The sequence below is a fragment of the Bubalus bubalis genome, chromosome 17 (assembly GCF_019923935.1).
Source record: "Bubalus bubalis isolate 160015118507 breed Murrah chromosome 17, NDDB_SH_1, whole genome shotgun sequence".
Taxonomy (NCBI): Eukaryota; Metazoa; Chordata; class Mammalia; order Artiodactyla; family Bovidae; genus Bubalus; species Bubalus bubalis.
This window is the reverse complement of record NC_059173.1, coordinates 18,569,447-18,584,801: the sequence shown is the minus strand read 5'-3', so window position 1 is coordinate 18,584,801 and position 15,355 is coordinate 18,569,447. Positions and strand designations below refer to the sequence as shown.

Sequence of the window (15,355 nt, the reverse complement as noted above, 5' to 3'; positions counted from 1 at the left end):
GAATCACAGATCATTCATTCAAACAGAAAGCGTTTTTAGATGTCATTCAAGTCAACTCTCAGCTGGATTCGTAAATTCCTTGTACTAAATCCCTGGGTAATGTTAGTCCAGATCTGTTTAATCACTTAATTACTTGAAAAGTCACAGCCTAGGTGAAGGGATAACTTCAGATTTTTAGAAATTGTCTTTAAAAATAATTTAAATACTTCATGTAGAATAGGATAATTTAGACATGGATGGTTAAATCCATGTAACTAATCCAATTCTGTAAATACGTAGCATGAACCATGAAATGCAGATTGTCTCAAAGTAATTGTAACAGCCCATCAATGGTATTAATAGGACTGATCCTCCTATCAAAATCACTGATAATAACAACTGTCAATTCAAAGCTTTGTTTGACCAGATGTCCCTTAATTTAGGTAATCATAGCCATAGTTTTAACCTTTTTTATTTTCATACTGTTTTAGATAAATGAAATAAACACACAGATCAATCAGCTGATTGAAAAGAAAATGATGAGAAATGAACCAATTGAAGGCAAACTGTCACTATATAGGCAACAGGTAAGACCTCTCTTTTTGACTCACAAACCCATGTCTCCTGCATTGCAGGCGGATTCTTTATTGTCTGAGCTACCAGGGAAGCCCAACAACACACTTAAGTGAAGTGAAGTCGCTCAGTCGTGTCTGATTCTTAGTGACTCCATGGACTGTAGCCTACCAGGCTTCTCCGTCCATGGGATTCTCCAGGCAAGAATACTGGAGTGGGTTACCAGTTCCTTCTCCAAGGAATCTTCACGACCCAGGGATTGAACCCGGGTCTCCCGCATTGGAGGCAGACACTTTAACCTCTGAGCCACCAGGGAAGCTAATACACATAAGACCACTCTTTTTGGCTCACATACTTTGATCTGTAATCTTGTTGGTGAATATCTTCATAAACACCATGGTCTGTGTTATCTATAGTCTTAAAGTGAGAAGGAAGTAAAGAATAAATGTTCTTCTGTCATTGTTAATCTCCAGATTAAATCAGAAAATTTCTGGAAAAGCCACAAAGATGCATGTTCAAGTCTGAAATCTGATATATCTGATAATGCTCAGCTTCCTCAGTTCAGTTCAGTTCAGTCGCTCAGTCGTGTCCGACTCTTTGCAACCCCATGAATTGCAGCACACCAGGCCTCCCTGTCCATCACCAACTCCTGGAGTTCACTCAGACCCATGCCCATCGAGTCAGTGATGACATCCAGCCATCTCATCCTCTGTTGTCCCCTTCTCCTCCTGCCCCCAACCCTTTCCAGCATCAGAGTCTTTTCCAATGAGTCAACTCTTGAGTCAACAGTACTTTGGCCATGCATGAGGTGGCCAAAGTACTGGAGTTTCAGCTTTAGCATCAGTCCTTCCAAAGAAATCCCAGGGCTGATCTCCTTCAGAATAGACTGGTTGGATCTCCTTGCAGTCCAAGGGACTCTCAAGAGTCTTCTCCAACACCACAGTTCAAAAGCATCAATTCTTCGGCGCTCAGCCTAGCATTCTTCACAGTCCAACTCTCACATCCATACATGACCACTGGAAAAACCATAGCCTTGACTAGACGGACCTTTGTTGGCACAGTAATGTCTCTGCTTTTGAATATACTATCTAGGTTGGTCATAACTTTCCTTCCAAGGAGTAAGCGTCTTTTAATTTCATGGCTGCAGTCACCATCTGCAGTGATTTTGGAGCCCCCCAAAATAAAGTCTGACACTGTTTCCACTGCTTCCCCATCTATTTCCCATGAAGTGATGGGACCAGATGCCATAATCTTAGTTTTCTGAATGTTGAGCTTTAAGCCAACTTTTTCACTCTCCTCTTTCACCTTCATCAAGAGGCCCTTTAGTTCCTCTTCACTTTCTGCCATAAGGGTGGTGTCATCTGCATATCTGAGGTTATTGAAATTTCTCCCTGCAATCTTGATTCCAGCTTGTGCTTCTTCCAGCCCAGCGTTTCTCATGATGTACTCTACATAGAAGTTAAATAAGCAGGGTGAGAATATACAGCCTTGACGTACTCCTTTTCCTATTTGGAACCAGTCTGTTGTTCCATGTCCAGTTCTAACTGTTGCTTCCTGACCTGCATACAAATTTCTCAAGAGGCAGGTCAGGTGGTCTGATATTCCCATCTCTTTCAGAATTTTCCACAGTTTATTGTGATCCACACAGTCAAAGGCTTTGACATAGTCAATAAAGCAGAAATAGATGTTTTTCTGGAACTCTCTTGCTTTTTCGATGATCCAGCGGATGTTCGCAATTTGATCTCTGGTTCCTCTGCCTTTTCTAAAACCAGCTTGAACATCTGGAAGTTCACGGTTCACGTATTGCTGAAGCCTGGCTTGGAGAATTTTGAGCATTACTTTACTAGCGTGTGAGATGAGTGCAATTGTGCGGTAGTTTGAGCATTCTTTGGCATTGCCTTTCTTTGGGATTGGAATGACAACTGACCTTTTCCAGTCCTGTGGCCACTGCTGAGGTTTCCAAATTTGCTGGCATATTGAGTGCAGCACTTTCACAGCATCATCTTTCAGGGTTTGAAATAGCTCAACTGGAATTCCATCACCTCCACTAGCTTTGTTCGTAGTGATGCTTTCTAAGGCCCACTTGACTTCACATTCCAGGATGTCTGGTTCTAGGTGAGTGATCACACCATCGTGATTATCTGGGTCGTGAAGATCTTTTTTGTCAGCTACCTCAGTATCTGCCAACTGTGGTGAGAGCTCTTTGTGTTTATATCTGTGAGTGTGAAATTTGAGTTTTTTATGTGAATGCTTACCTCAAGTGATAGAAATAAATATTTAAAATCTTTAATGAACTAAAGTCAAAGTGTTAGCAGCTCAGTCGTTCGTGTCTGACTCAGTGATCCCATGGACTGTAGCCCACCAGGCTCCTCTGTCCATGGAATTCTCCAAGCAAGAATATTGGAGTGAGTAGCCATGCCCTTCTCCAGGGATCTTCCCAATCCAGGGATTGAACCTAGGTGTCTCCTACAATGTAGGCAGATTCTTTACTGCTTGAGCCAGAAGGGAAGTCCTAATGAACTAAAGGCAATATACTTTTTCAGGTTTAAAGTTAGCTTGAAATAATACAGAATAAATTAAATGTTAGGGCTAAGAGATTTATCATTTTATACAGAAGTATTAAATCATGAGGATGTATATGTTGTTACGTATTGCTAGACAGAAGATTCAAATGACAGCTAATTTGAAAATACTGAGCTACATAACAAAGCATTATTCAAGGATGCTAGAATTTTTGGAAAACCTTTTTATAATGGAAAAATTTGATCATATACAAAGGTAGAGAAAATAGTCTAAATAAATCCTTGTGTGTCCTTCAGCTATAGCTATCATGGCCATTCTTATTCCATCTATAGCCCCCAGCCACATCTGGATTATTTGAAGTAAATCTAAGGTTTCATATTATTTCACATGTAAATATTTCAGAATGTATCTCTAAAAAATAAAAGCTTTTAAAAAGCTTAACAACATACCATATTTAAAATTTTTAATAATTCCTTAATACTGGCAGATATCCAGTCCATGTTCAGATTTCCTGATCTCTTTTTCTTTTTTTAGTTGCTTTATTTTAAGTAGGATCCATACAGGGTTTATACATTGCATTTGTTTGATGTTTAAATCTCTCTTAATCTATAGACTCTCTTCCTTACTTATTTATGCATTTATTTAATAATTTTTTTGTAATTTTTTATTGAAGAAATTTACTTTTCCTATAGCATTTCCCATAGTTGATGTTTTGCTGATTGCAACTGAATGGTGTCCTTTTAAAATGTTCCTCTGTGTCCTGTATTTCCTATATATTAGAACTAGAAACTTGAACAGGTTGTTTTTTTTTTAAGAATACTTTCTAGTTGGTATTTTGCCATTCCCTGGAGTATAGAGGAGTTGAAGTTAGGCCAGCTTCTTTTTTATCTTTACTTTGCTGTCAGACAGGACTATTCTGACCAATATTTGTTTATAGAAAAGCAGTCTTGCTCAATTATTTATGGCAAGCAGTCTTTTTGATATAGCTTCTCTGAATAAGACTAAATTCCACGATATTCATTCCTGCTGAGTAGATGGCCTTATATCAGAGCAGAGAAGCACGGCTCATGATTAGAATAAGACATCGGCTCCTCAGAGAACAACTTTAGAGTGAAAGAAATATGTAGAGGAGTATATAAAGCTCTATCCAGAAAATATTGGGTAATTATTATGACTCTTTTCCAAGCACTCTTTCGCTGACTGCTTAGAGGATGTTTGTCCTGCAGGATAGAGTGTGGAAAAGAGCCAGGATGATTAGGTTAATCTCTCTGTGGTTTATGACATCCCACAGTAAACCCCACTTCCCACTTGTTTGCTCTGGATGGAAAAGCCCCACACACTTTAATGTGATGGTCCCTGGCCTCCTGTAGTGTGACCAACGGCGGATATTCTTCATCCTTTTAAATTGACCCATGACTAGACACTGGAATCTGTGTCTTGAAAGTGCAGGGTTGTCTATTCTCCTGGGAACCAAATCCCCTAATGACATCAACATTATTCATCATTTGCTTTAATCCATATGTTACACACAAGTTTATTATTACACTAAAAATAATATTATATATACATATATTCATATGTTTCCATCCTTAGAGGAAGAAGAGCATATTATACACACTTTTGTTCACAGTGCTTTTTTTCTCGATATATGCTATTGAATAGTATAGTAGAATAATCTTTATTCCTTTATAACTTTGTTGAGATACAATTCGCATACTATACAATTCACCCATTTAAGGTGTAAATTCAATGATATTTAGTATCAGAGCTGTACAACCATTACCCAATCAATTTTAGAACATTTTTATCATGTCAAAAAAGAAACCCTGAACCCATTAGCAGTCACTTCCCATTTTCCCCCAGATCCTCAGCCCCAGTCAACTACAAAAGACCAAACTAGCTCTGTAAATTTCCCTGTTGTGGACATTTCATATAAATGGGATCATATGATATGTCGTCCTTTGTGACTGGCTTCTTATACTTAGGATACTGTTTTTAAAGTTCCTTCATGTATGGTGACTCAGACAATAAAGAATTTCCTTCTGTGTAGGAGACCAGGGTTCCATCTCTGGGTCAGGAAGATCCCCTAGGGAAGGGAAAGGCAACCTAGTCCAGTATTCTTGCCTGGAGACTTCCACAGACAGAGGAGCATGGCAGGCTACAGTCAATAGGGTTCCAAAGAGTCAGACATGACTGAACGACTGACACTTTCGCTTTATGTTGTTAACATGTATTTCTACATGCTTAAACCTTTTTATTACTGAATAATATTCCATTATACAGATATATCACATTTTGTTTTTCTGTTCGTCAATTAATGAGCATTTGGGTTGTCCCTACTTTTTTGGCTATTATAAATAATGCTGGTAGGAATATTCTTATACAAGTCTTTGTTTGAAAATAAATTTTCATGTCTCATGAGTATACTTGTAGGAGTGCAATTATTGGTTCAATGATAATTCTGTATGTAACATTTTGAGGAAATGCCAGACTACTTTCCAAAGAAGCTATACCACTTTATATTGCCACCAACAGTTTATGAAGGTTCTGCTTTCTCCACATTTGTACCAACACTTGTTATTATCTGTCCATTTTGTATCCACTGTAGTGGATGCTTATTTCTGTTCACAGACATACTCCATTGGGTATGGAGTAGGTATATCACAGTTTATTCAACCAGTCCCCAGTTGATGAACATTTGGGTTGTTGCCATTCTTGTGCTGTTGCCAATCATACATCAATAAATAGCTTTTTGTTTATGTCTTTGCTTTTTTTGTCAGTGTGTCTTTGGGATATAGTCTCAGAAGTGAGATTGCTACATCAAACAGTAATTGCGTATGTAAGTTTGCTAGATATTGCCAAATTTCTTTTCATAGGGGTTTTAGCATTTTACATCCCTGTGGCAGTATATGAGAGTGCCTATTTCCTTACAGCCTCACCAGTAGAGTATGTTGTCAAACTTTTAGATTTTTGCTATCCTTGTAGATAAGAAATGGTATTTTATGATAGTTTTAATGTTTATCTTACTATAAATAAGGTTGATCATCTTTTCACATAATCTTACTATAAGCAAGGTTGAACATCTGTATTTTCATATCACGTGTATTTTCATTTTTTAAACGGAGAATTGTTTAAAGGGTTTGCACTAAACATTTCCCTCTCTTATAAAATTTGTTTGATAAAAATATTTGTACTATTTCACTGGAGAAGACAGTTTGGCTAATGTCTTTCTTAAACTAGTACAGTCGTGGTTCATTTAAGGAAATCCCCCACAAGTTGCTAATGCTACATTATCCATAAATGCTGCATTTATGGCTAAGAGCAGCCATCTGGGTTGTGTAAACATTTGCATAATTCTGGTGAATCAGATGTTTAATTTTCAATCTGCATTTTATTTATTAGAATGCCCCAAATATAATAAGTGTTTTAACATTTTATTTTAAAAGTATGGATATTGAATTTAGATAGGATGATCTGTATTGTAGTTTTGGGAATAAAGCATTCTTGTTTTATTCCTGTGAAAGGAAACCAACCATACAGAAAAACAGAAGACTTAGTGTTAGCTTCTGGGTTTACCTAGAAGATATTTTCATTAGCATTTCAATGTTAGTTGACAAGATTTTAATATTTTTTATTACTATTGCATTTCTGTTTCTCTGCTGATATATTCTATATTTCGCCTTCCAAAATGTTTTAAGGTTGCTATTTAATGCACATTGCAGGGGATTCCCTCATGGTGGGGGGTAGTGGTTTGAACTTGGTGCTTTCGCTGCCGGGGCCCAGGTTCAACCCCTGATAGAAGGAAATGGCAACCCACTCCAGTGTTCTTGCCTGGAGAATCCCAGGGATGGTGGGGCCTTGGTGGGCTGCCGTCTATGGGGTTGCACAGAGTCGGACACGACTGAAGCGACTTAGCAGCAGCAGGGAAGATAAGATCCCACAAGCCATGTGGTGCAGCCAGATACATATATAAATATACATATATGTGTATATTATTGTTGTTGTTTAGTCGCCCAGTTATGTCTGACTCTTTGTGACCCCATGGACTGTAGCATGCCAGGCCTCCCTGTCCCTCAGCATCTCCCAGAGTTTGCCCAAGTTCATGTTCATTACATCTCATCCTCTGATGACCTGTTCTTCTGCCCTCAATCTTGCCCAGCATCAGAGACTTCCAATGAGTCGTCTGTGTGCATCAGATGACCAAAATACTGGAGCTTTTGCTTCAGCATCAGTCCTTCCAGTGAATATTCAGAGTTGATCTCCCTTAAGATTCACTGGTTTGATCTTACTATCCAAGGGATTTTCAGGAGTCTTCTCCAGCACCATAGTTTGAAGGCATCATAGTTCTTTGGCATTCTGTCTTCTTTACGGTCCAGCTCTCACAACCAAATGTGACCACTGGGAAGACCATAGCCTTGACTATATGGACCTTTGTTAGCAGAGTAATGTCTCTGCTTTTCAATGCTCTCTCTAGGTTTATCATTGCTTTCCTGCCAAGAAGCACGTGTCTTCTGATTTCATGGCTGCAGTCACCATCTGCAGTTATTTTGGAGCCCAAGAAGAGGAAATCTGTCACTACTTCCACCTTTTCCTCTTCTGTTTGCCATGCAGTAATGGGGCTGGATACCATGATCTTAGTTTTTTTAATATTTAGTCTTAAGCTGGCTCATTTTCCGCCTTTACCCTCATCAAGAAGCTCTTTAGTTCCTCTTTGCTTTCTGCCATTAGAGTGGTATCATGTGCATATCTGAGGTTATTGATGTTTCTCCTGCCTATCTTGATTCCAGCTTGTAACTCATCCAGCCCAGCACTTCTTGTGATGTGCTCACAAGCAATAGATTAAACAAACAAGGTGACAGCAGACAGACCTGTTGTACTCCTTTCTCAATCTTGAACCAATCATTTATTTCATACAGGGTTCTAACTGTTGCTTCTTGATCCGCATACAGATTTCTCAGGAGACAGGTGAGATGGTCTGGTATTCCCATCTCTCTAAGAACTTTCTTTTTTTTCCACAGTTTGTAATGATCTACATAGTCAAAGGCTTCAGCTAAGTCAGTGAAACAGAGATAGATGTTTTTCTGAAATTCCCTTGCTTTTTCTATAATCCAGTGAATTTGATCTTTAGTTCCTCTTCCTTTTCTAAACCTAACTTGGACATCTGGAAGTTTTTGGTTCACATAATGCTGAAGCCTAGCATGCAAGATTTTAAGCATGACCTTACTACCATGGGAAATGAGTGCAATTGTCTGATGGTTAGCACATTCTTTGGTACTACCCTTCTTGAGAATTGGGGTGAGAGGATTGACCTTTTCCAGTCCTGTGGCTCTTGCTGGGTCTTCCAGATTTGCTAACATAATGAATGCCAAGGGCTTCCCTGGTGGCTCAGATGGTAAAGAATCTGTCTGCAATGCAGGAGACCCAGATTCGATCCTTGGGTCAGGAAGATCCCCTGGAGAAGGGAATGGCCACCCACTTCAGTATTCTTGGCTGAAGAATTCCATGGACAGAGGAGCCTGGTGGGCTACAGTCCATAGGGTCACCAAGAGTTAGACATGACTGAGCAACTAACACAGCTATCTGGGGCCAGCATCCTACATTTTCCCATCCCTTTGTCCTTAGGGAATGGCAGCAGCTATATTGCAGGCATTGTTCTGCAATGAATGCCAAACCTTGATGGCATCATCCTTTAGGGGTTTGAATAGTTCTGCTGGAATTTCATTGCATCTACTAGCTTTATGGCAACCCGCTCCAGCACTCTTGTCTGGAAAATCCCATGGATGGAGGAGCCTGGTAGGCTGCAGTCCATGGGGTCGCTAAGAGTCGGACACGATTGAGTGACTTCACTTTCACACATTGGAGAAGGAAATGGCAACCCACTCCAGTGTTCTTGCCTGGAGAATCCCAGGGATGGGGGAGCCTGGTGGACTGCTGTCTATGGGGTTGCACAGAGTTGGACATGACTGAAGCGACTTAGCAGCAGTAGCAGCAGCAGCTTTATTAACAGCAGTGCTTCTTAAGGTCCACTTGACTTCGCACTCCAGAATGTCTGGCTCTGGGTGACTAACCACACCATCATAGTAATCCAGTTCATTAAGATCTTTTTTATACAGCTCTTCGATGGATTCTTTTCATCTCTTCTTGATCTCTTCAGCATCTACTGGGTCTCTACCATTTTTACCCTTTATTGTGCCCATCTTTGGGTGGAATTCTTCCTTGATGTTTCCAATTTTCCTGAGGAGATCTCTAATCTTTCCCCTTTTGTTGTTTCCTTCTATTATTAAGCATTGTTCATCGAAGAAGTCCTTCTTGTCTCTTCTAGCTATTTTTTGGAACTCTGATTTTAATTGAATGTACCTTTCTCCTCTCTCCCTTGCTTTTTCACTTCTCTTCATTCTTCTGCTATTTGTAAAGCCTCCTCAGATAACCACTTTGCCTTCTTGCTTTTCTTTTTCTTTGGGATGGTTTTGTTCACCGCCTCCTGTACGATATTACGGACTTCAGGCACATCGTTAGCTAGATCTAGTCCCTTGAATCTATTGGTTACCTTTACTGTGAATTCATATGGATTCAAGTCGTACCTGGCTGGCCTAGTGTTTTTCCCAGCTTTCTTTAGTTTAAGCCTGAATTTGCTGTGAGAAGCTGATGATCTGAGCCACAGTCAGCTCCAGGTCTTGTTTTTGCTGACTGTATGCAGCTTCTCCTACATCTTTGTCTACAAAGAATGTAATCAATTTGATTTTGGTATTGAACATTTGGTGGTATCCATGTGTAAAGCTGTCTTTCGTGTTGTTGAAAAAAGGTATTTGCTATGACTTGTGCATTCTCTTGGCAGAATTCAGTTAACCTTTGCCCTGCTTCATTTTGTTCTCCAAGGCCAAGCTTGCCTGTTACTCCAGGTTTATCTTGACTTCCTACTTTTACATTCCAATCCCTGATGATGAATAGAATATCTTTTTTAGGTGTTAGTTCTAGAAGGTCTTCCAGGCCTTTATAGAGATGATCAACTTCAGTTTCTTCAGCATCGGTGGTAGGGGCAGAGACTTGAATTACTGTGATATTGAATGGCTTGCCTTGGAAACAGAGATCATTCTGTCATTTTTGACGTTGCACCCAAGTACCATATTTTTGACTCTTTTGTCGATTATATGGGCTACTCCATTTCTTCTATGGGATTCTTGCCTACAGTAGTAGTTATAATGGTCATCTGAACTAAATTTGCCCATTCCCGTCAATTTTAGTTCACTGATTCCTAGGATGTCGATGTTTATTCCTACCATCTCCTGCTTGACCACATCCAATTTTCCTTGATTCATGGACCTAACATTCCAGGTTCCTATACAGTACTGTTCTTTGCAGCACTGGATTTTACTTTCATCAGCAGACACATCCACAATTGAATGTTATATCTGCCTTGGCCCAGCCTCTTCATTCATTCTGGGTCTCTTGGTAATTCTTCTCCATTCTTCCCCAGTAGCATATTGGACACCTTCACACCCAAGGGACTCATCTTTTGGTGTCATATCTTTTTGGCCTTTTATACAGTTCATGAGGTTCTCATGGCAAGTATACTGGGATGGTTTGCCATTCCCTTCTCCAGTGCATCACTTTTTGTCAGAACTCTCTGCTAAGATCTGCCCATCTTGAGTGGCCCTGCATGGCATGGCTTATAGATTCAGAGTTATGCAAGCCTCTCTGCCATGACAAGGCAGTGATCTGTGAAGGGGATATGTGTATATATATGTGTGTGTGTGTGTGTGTATAGCATACTCATACTAAATATAAAACTCATGATAGCAGGTAGTAGGGCAAAGGGTATTATCAGAAGTCAACCTGATATGAAAATTTAGCTCAGTCAGTAAAATCTAAAAAATACATAATTTCAGAAAATAATAGAAAGTTGATTGTCTCATTTTACATTCTTATTTAATGCTTAATTAGGCATCTATCATTTCTCGTAAAAAAGAAGCCAAAGCTGAGGAACTTCAAGAAGCAAAGGAAAAGTTAGCCAACCTAGAGAGAGAAGTGTCAGTGAAGACAAGTCAGACCCGTGAATATGACGGCACTGAAGTTTTGAAGGGAGATGAGGTAAGTTGAGATATCTAATGGGACGAGAATATGGTTATTGCTTTTGTTTGAAATCATTAATGTTTTTTACTTTTTAGTTTGTCTGTCAGTAATGGGATATTCATCATGTTGATGTTTGGTAGAAACCAACACAGTTCTGTAAAGCATTTATCCTTCAACTAAAAAATAATTTTAAAAAAGAAAGATAAAAAAATAGGAAGTTCATTTATTTTATGAAACTTATTTATTTAAAACTGAAAACTCTGCGACTTCCCTGGTGATCCAGTGGCTAAGACTCCATGCTCACAATGCAGAGGGCCCAGGTTCAGTCTCTGGTCAGGGATCCCACATGTGCAACTAAAGATCCTGCATGCTGCAATGAAGATTCTGCATGCCGCAGCTAAGACCTAATGCAGCCAAATAAATAAAATAAAAATAAATATTTTTAAAAAATTAGAATAAAACTGAAAGCTCTTTTCAGTAATACTGAGATATGCTTGATATATAATGACAGAGATTTTAGTGATTTTATGAAAAAATGTTCCAAATTTTCACTTTTTAAGTGGATTTATATTGGATTTATTATAAGTATTAGGTTATAAAAGTGAAACCAAATGAGTAGGAACTGTCAGGTAAGCAAATATTCATATTTTTTGATAAATATAATTCCATAAAGAGCTGAGAAAGTATTACTAAGTTGCTTCATCAATAATGTGTACTTGGCATGTGGGATTGGCATCATTAAAATGACTTCATTTAAAAATGCTTACAAATTTAAAAAATATAATTATGTCTTACATTGCTGTCTCTTTACATTTTGAACAATGATTTGGCAGCTCTTATTTTACTTATCGTTCTGTCAGACTCATGAAATGAGTAGGACAAGTAATATTGTCATTTATAGATGGTTGAAGTTAAGCATCAAAAATATAAACCCCATCTCCTTTTTATGAAGTTATCTCAAGAAAGAGTAAATACATGAAGCAAAATATCTTGCCTTCAGCTCAGTGCTTTTTCTTTCTTTTAGCAAAACAAGTGATAGGTCATATTTTAATTCATAAACATTGCATCTCTTTACCACCTCTAACAGCTTTTTTATGTTATATTAGCTACTGCTGCTAAGTCACTTCAGTCGTGTCCAACTCTGTGCGACCCCATAGATGGCAGCCCACTAGGCTCCTCTGTCCCTGGGATTCTCCAGGCAAGAATACTGGAGTGGGTTGCCATTTCCTTCTCCAATGCATGAAAGTGAAAAGTGAAAGTAAAGTCGCTCAGTCATTCCGACTCTTAGCGACCCCATGGACTGCAGCCTACCAGGCTCCTCCGTCTGTGGGATTTTCCAGGCAAGAGTACTGGAGCGGGTTGCCATTGCCTTCTCCGATATTAGCTACTAGTTCTCAGCAAAAGCTACTTTGAAAAGCTGCTCTGGTCCAAACCTCATTTTTGGCTTTGAAAAGTTATTGAATTCATACTGTTACAAATTGGCAGTGAATCTTCACTATGCCAAACACAAATGAATTGTTTCCATAGCACCACTTTCCTCTGGTGCTTTTGATTGTAGCCTCTCTATATGCCTTCTAGTTTATTGGGGAGGTAGAATTCATAAATCAACACTTGATTGAAAAACTTCTTTGGATTTTAACATCCACTTCCTGGGGAATTCCCTGGCAGTTCAGTGTTTAGGACTGAAGGCTTTCATTGCAGGGGGCATGGTTCAATCTCTGATCGGCTAACTGAAGACTGCCTGCCGAGTGGTGAAGCAAAAAAAAAAAAAAAAAGACATTAACTTACAGATTGCTTTAAGAAATGGGAGTGTTTTACACCTAAAACAGCTGGAAAAAGAACTTAAAAACCCCAAAATTAGCAGAAGGAAAGAAATCATAAAGATCAGAGCAGAAATAAATGAAAAAGAAATGAAAGAAACAATAATAAAGATTAATAAAACTAAAATCTGGCTCTTTGAGAAGATAAAATTGGCAAACCTTTAGCCAGACTCATCAAGGAAAAAAGAGAGAGAAGAATCAAATCAACAAAATTAGAAAAGAAAAAGGAGAGGTTACAACAGACAGGGCAGAAATACAAAGGATGATAAGAGACTGTTATAAACAACTATATGGCAATAAAATGGACAACCTGGAAGAAATGGACAGATTCTTAGAAAAGTTCAATTTTCCAAGACTGAACCAGGAAGAAATAGAAATTATGAACAACCCAATTACAAGCACTGAAATAAAAACTGTAATCAGAAATCTCCCAAAAAACAGCCCAGGACCAGATGGCTTCACAGGTGAATTCTGTCAAGCATTTAGAGCAGAGCTAATGCCTATCCTTCTAAACCTCTTTCAAAAAATTGCAGAGGAAGGAACACTTCCAAACTCATTCTACACAGCCACCATCACCCCAATACCAAAACCAGACAAAGACAACACTAAAAAAGAAAACTACAGGCCAATATCACTGATGAACATATATGCAAAAATCCTCAACAAAATTCTAGCAAACATAATTCAACAACATATTAAAAAGTTCATACACCATGATCAAGTTGGGTTTATTCCAGGGATGCAAGAAATCTTCAATATATGCAAGTCAATCAATGTGTTACACCATATTAACAAACTGAAAGATAAAAACTATGTGATAATCTCAATGGATGCAGAAAAGGCCTTTGACAAAATTCAGCACCCATTTATGATTAAAACTCTTCAAAAAATGGGCATAGAAGTACCATTTACTCAACATAGAAAAGGCCATATATGATAAGCCCACAGCAAACATAATTCTCAATTGTGAAGAACTGAAAGCATTCCTCCTAAGATCAGGAACAAGACAAGGGTGTCTACTCTCACCACTATAATTCAACATAGTTTTGGAAGTCCTAGTTACAGCAATCAGAGAAGAAAAAGAAATAAAAGGAATCCATATCAGAAAAGAAGAAGTAAAGTTCTTACTGTTTATAGATGACATGATACAGATGACAAGAAAACCCTAAAGATACTATCAGAAAATTACTAGAGCTAATCAATGAATTTAGCAAATTCACAGGACACAAAATCAATACACAGAAGTCACTTGCATTCCTATATACTAACAATGAAAAATCAGAAAGAGAAATTAAGGAATCAGTCCTATTCACCATTGCAACAAAAAGAATAAAATATCTAGGAATAAGCCTACCTAAGGAGACAAAAGAACTGTATACAGAAAATTATAAGACACCCATGAAAGAAATCAAAGACGACATAAACAGATGGAGAGATATTCCATGTTTCTGAGTAGAAAGAATCAATATTGTAAAAATGACTGTACTACCAAATGCAATCTACAGATTCATTGTGAACCCTATCAAATTACCAAAGGCATTTTTCACAGAGCTAGAACAAAAAATTTCACAACTCACATGGAAGCACAAAAGACCCCTAATAGCCAAAGCAGTCTTGAGAAAGAAGAATGGAGCTGGAGGAATCAACCTTCCTGACTTCAGATTATCCTGCAAAGCTACAGTCATCAAGACAGTATGGTACTGGCACAAAAACGGAACAATATAGACTAATGAAACAACATAGAAAGCCCAGAAGTAAAGCCATGCACCTATGCTGCTGCTGCTGCTGCTAAGTCACCTCAGTCGTATCTGACTCTGTGCAACCCCGTAGACGGCAGCCCACCAGGCTCCCCCATCCGTGGGATTCTCCAGGCAAGAACACTGGAGTGGGTTGCCATTTCCTTCTCCAATGTGTGAAAGTGAAGTCACTCAGTCGTATCTGACTCTTCGCAACCCCATGGACTGCAGCCTACCAGGCTCCTCCGTCAATGGGATTTTCCAGGCAAGAGTACTGGAGTGAGTTGCCATTGCCTTCTCCACATGTACCTATGGGTACCTTATTTTTGACAAAGGAGGCAAGAATATACAATGGGGCAAAGACAGCCTCTTCAATAAGTGGTGCTGGAAAAACTGGACAGCTACATGTAAAAGAATGAAATTAGAACACTTCCTAACACCATACACAAAGATAAACTCAAAATGGATTAAAGACCTAAATGTAAGACCAGAAACTATAAAACTCTTAGAGGAAAACATAGGCAGAACACTCGATGACATAAATCAAACCAAGATCCTCTATGACCCACCTCCTAGAATGATGGAAATAAAAACAAAAGTAAACAAGCGGGACCTGATTAAACCTAAAAGCTTTTGCACAACAAAGCAAACTAT

At 38.7% G+C, this 15,355-nt stretch overlaps 1 protein-coding gene across 1 annotated transcript in view; it reads left to right on the top strand.

Moving 5' to 3' along the window:
• Window positions 1–15,355, top strand: part of IFT81 (intraflagellar transport 81) — a 96,002-nt gene that overhangs the window by 23,602 nt on the left and 57,045 nt on the right. The window contains exons 10-11 of the mRNA XM_044930206.1: window positions 471–566; window positions 11,017–11,163. Of these exons, the coding sequence (XP_044786141.1) occupies window positions 471–566; window positions 11,017–11,163 (243 nt within the window). The remainder of the gene's footprint in view (window positions 1–470; window positions 567–11,016; window positions 11,164–15,355) is intronic.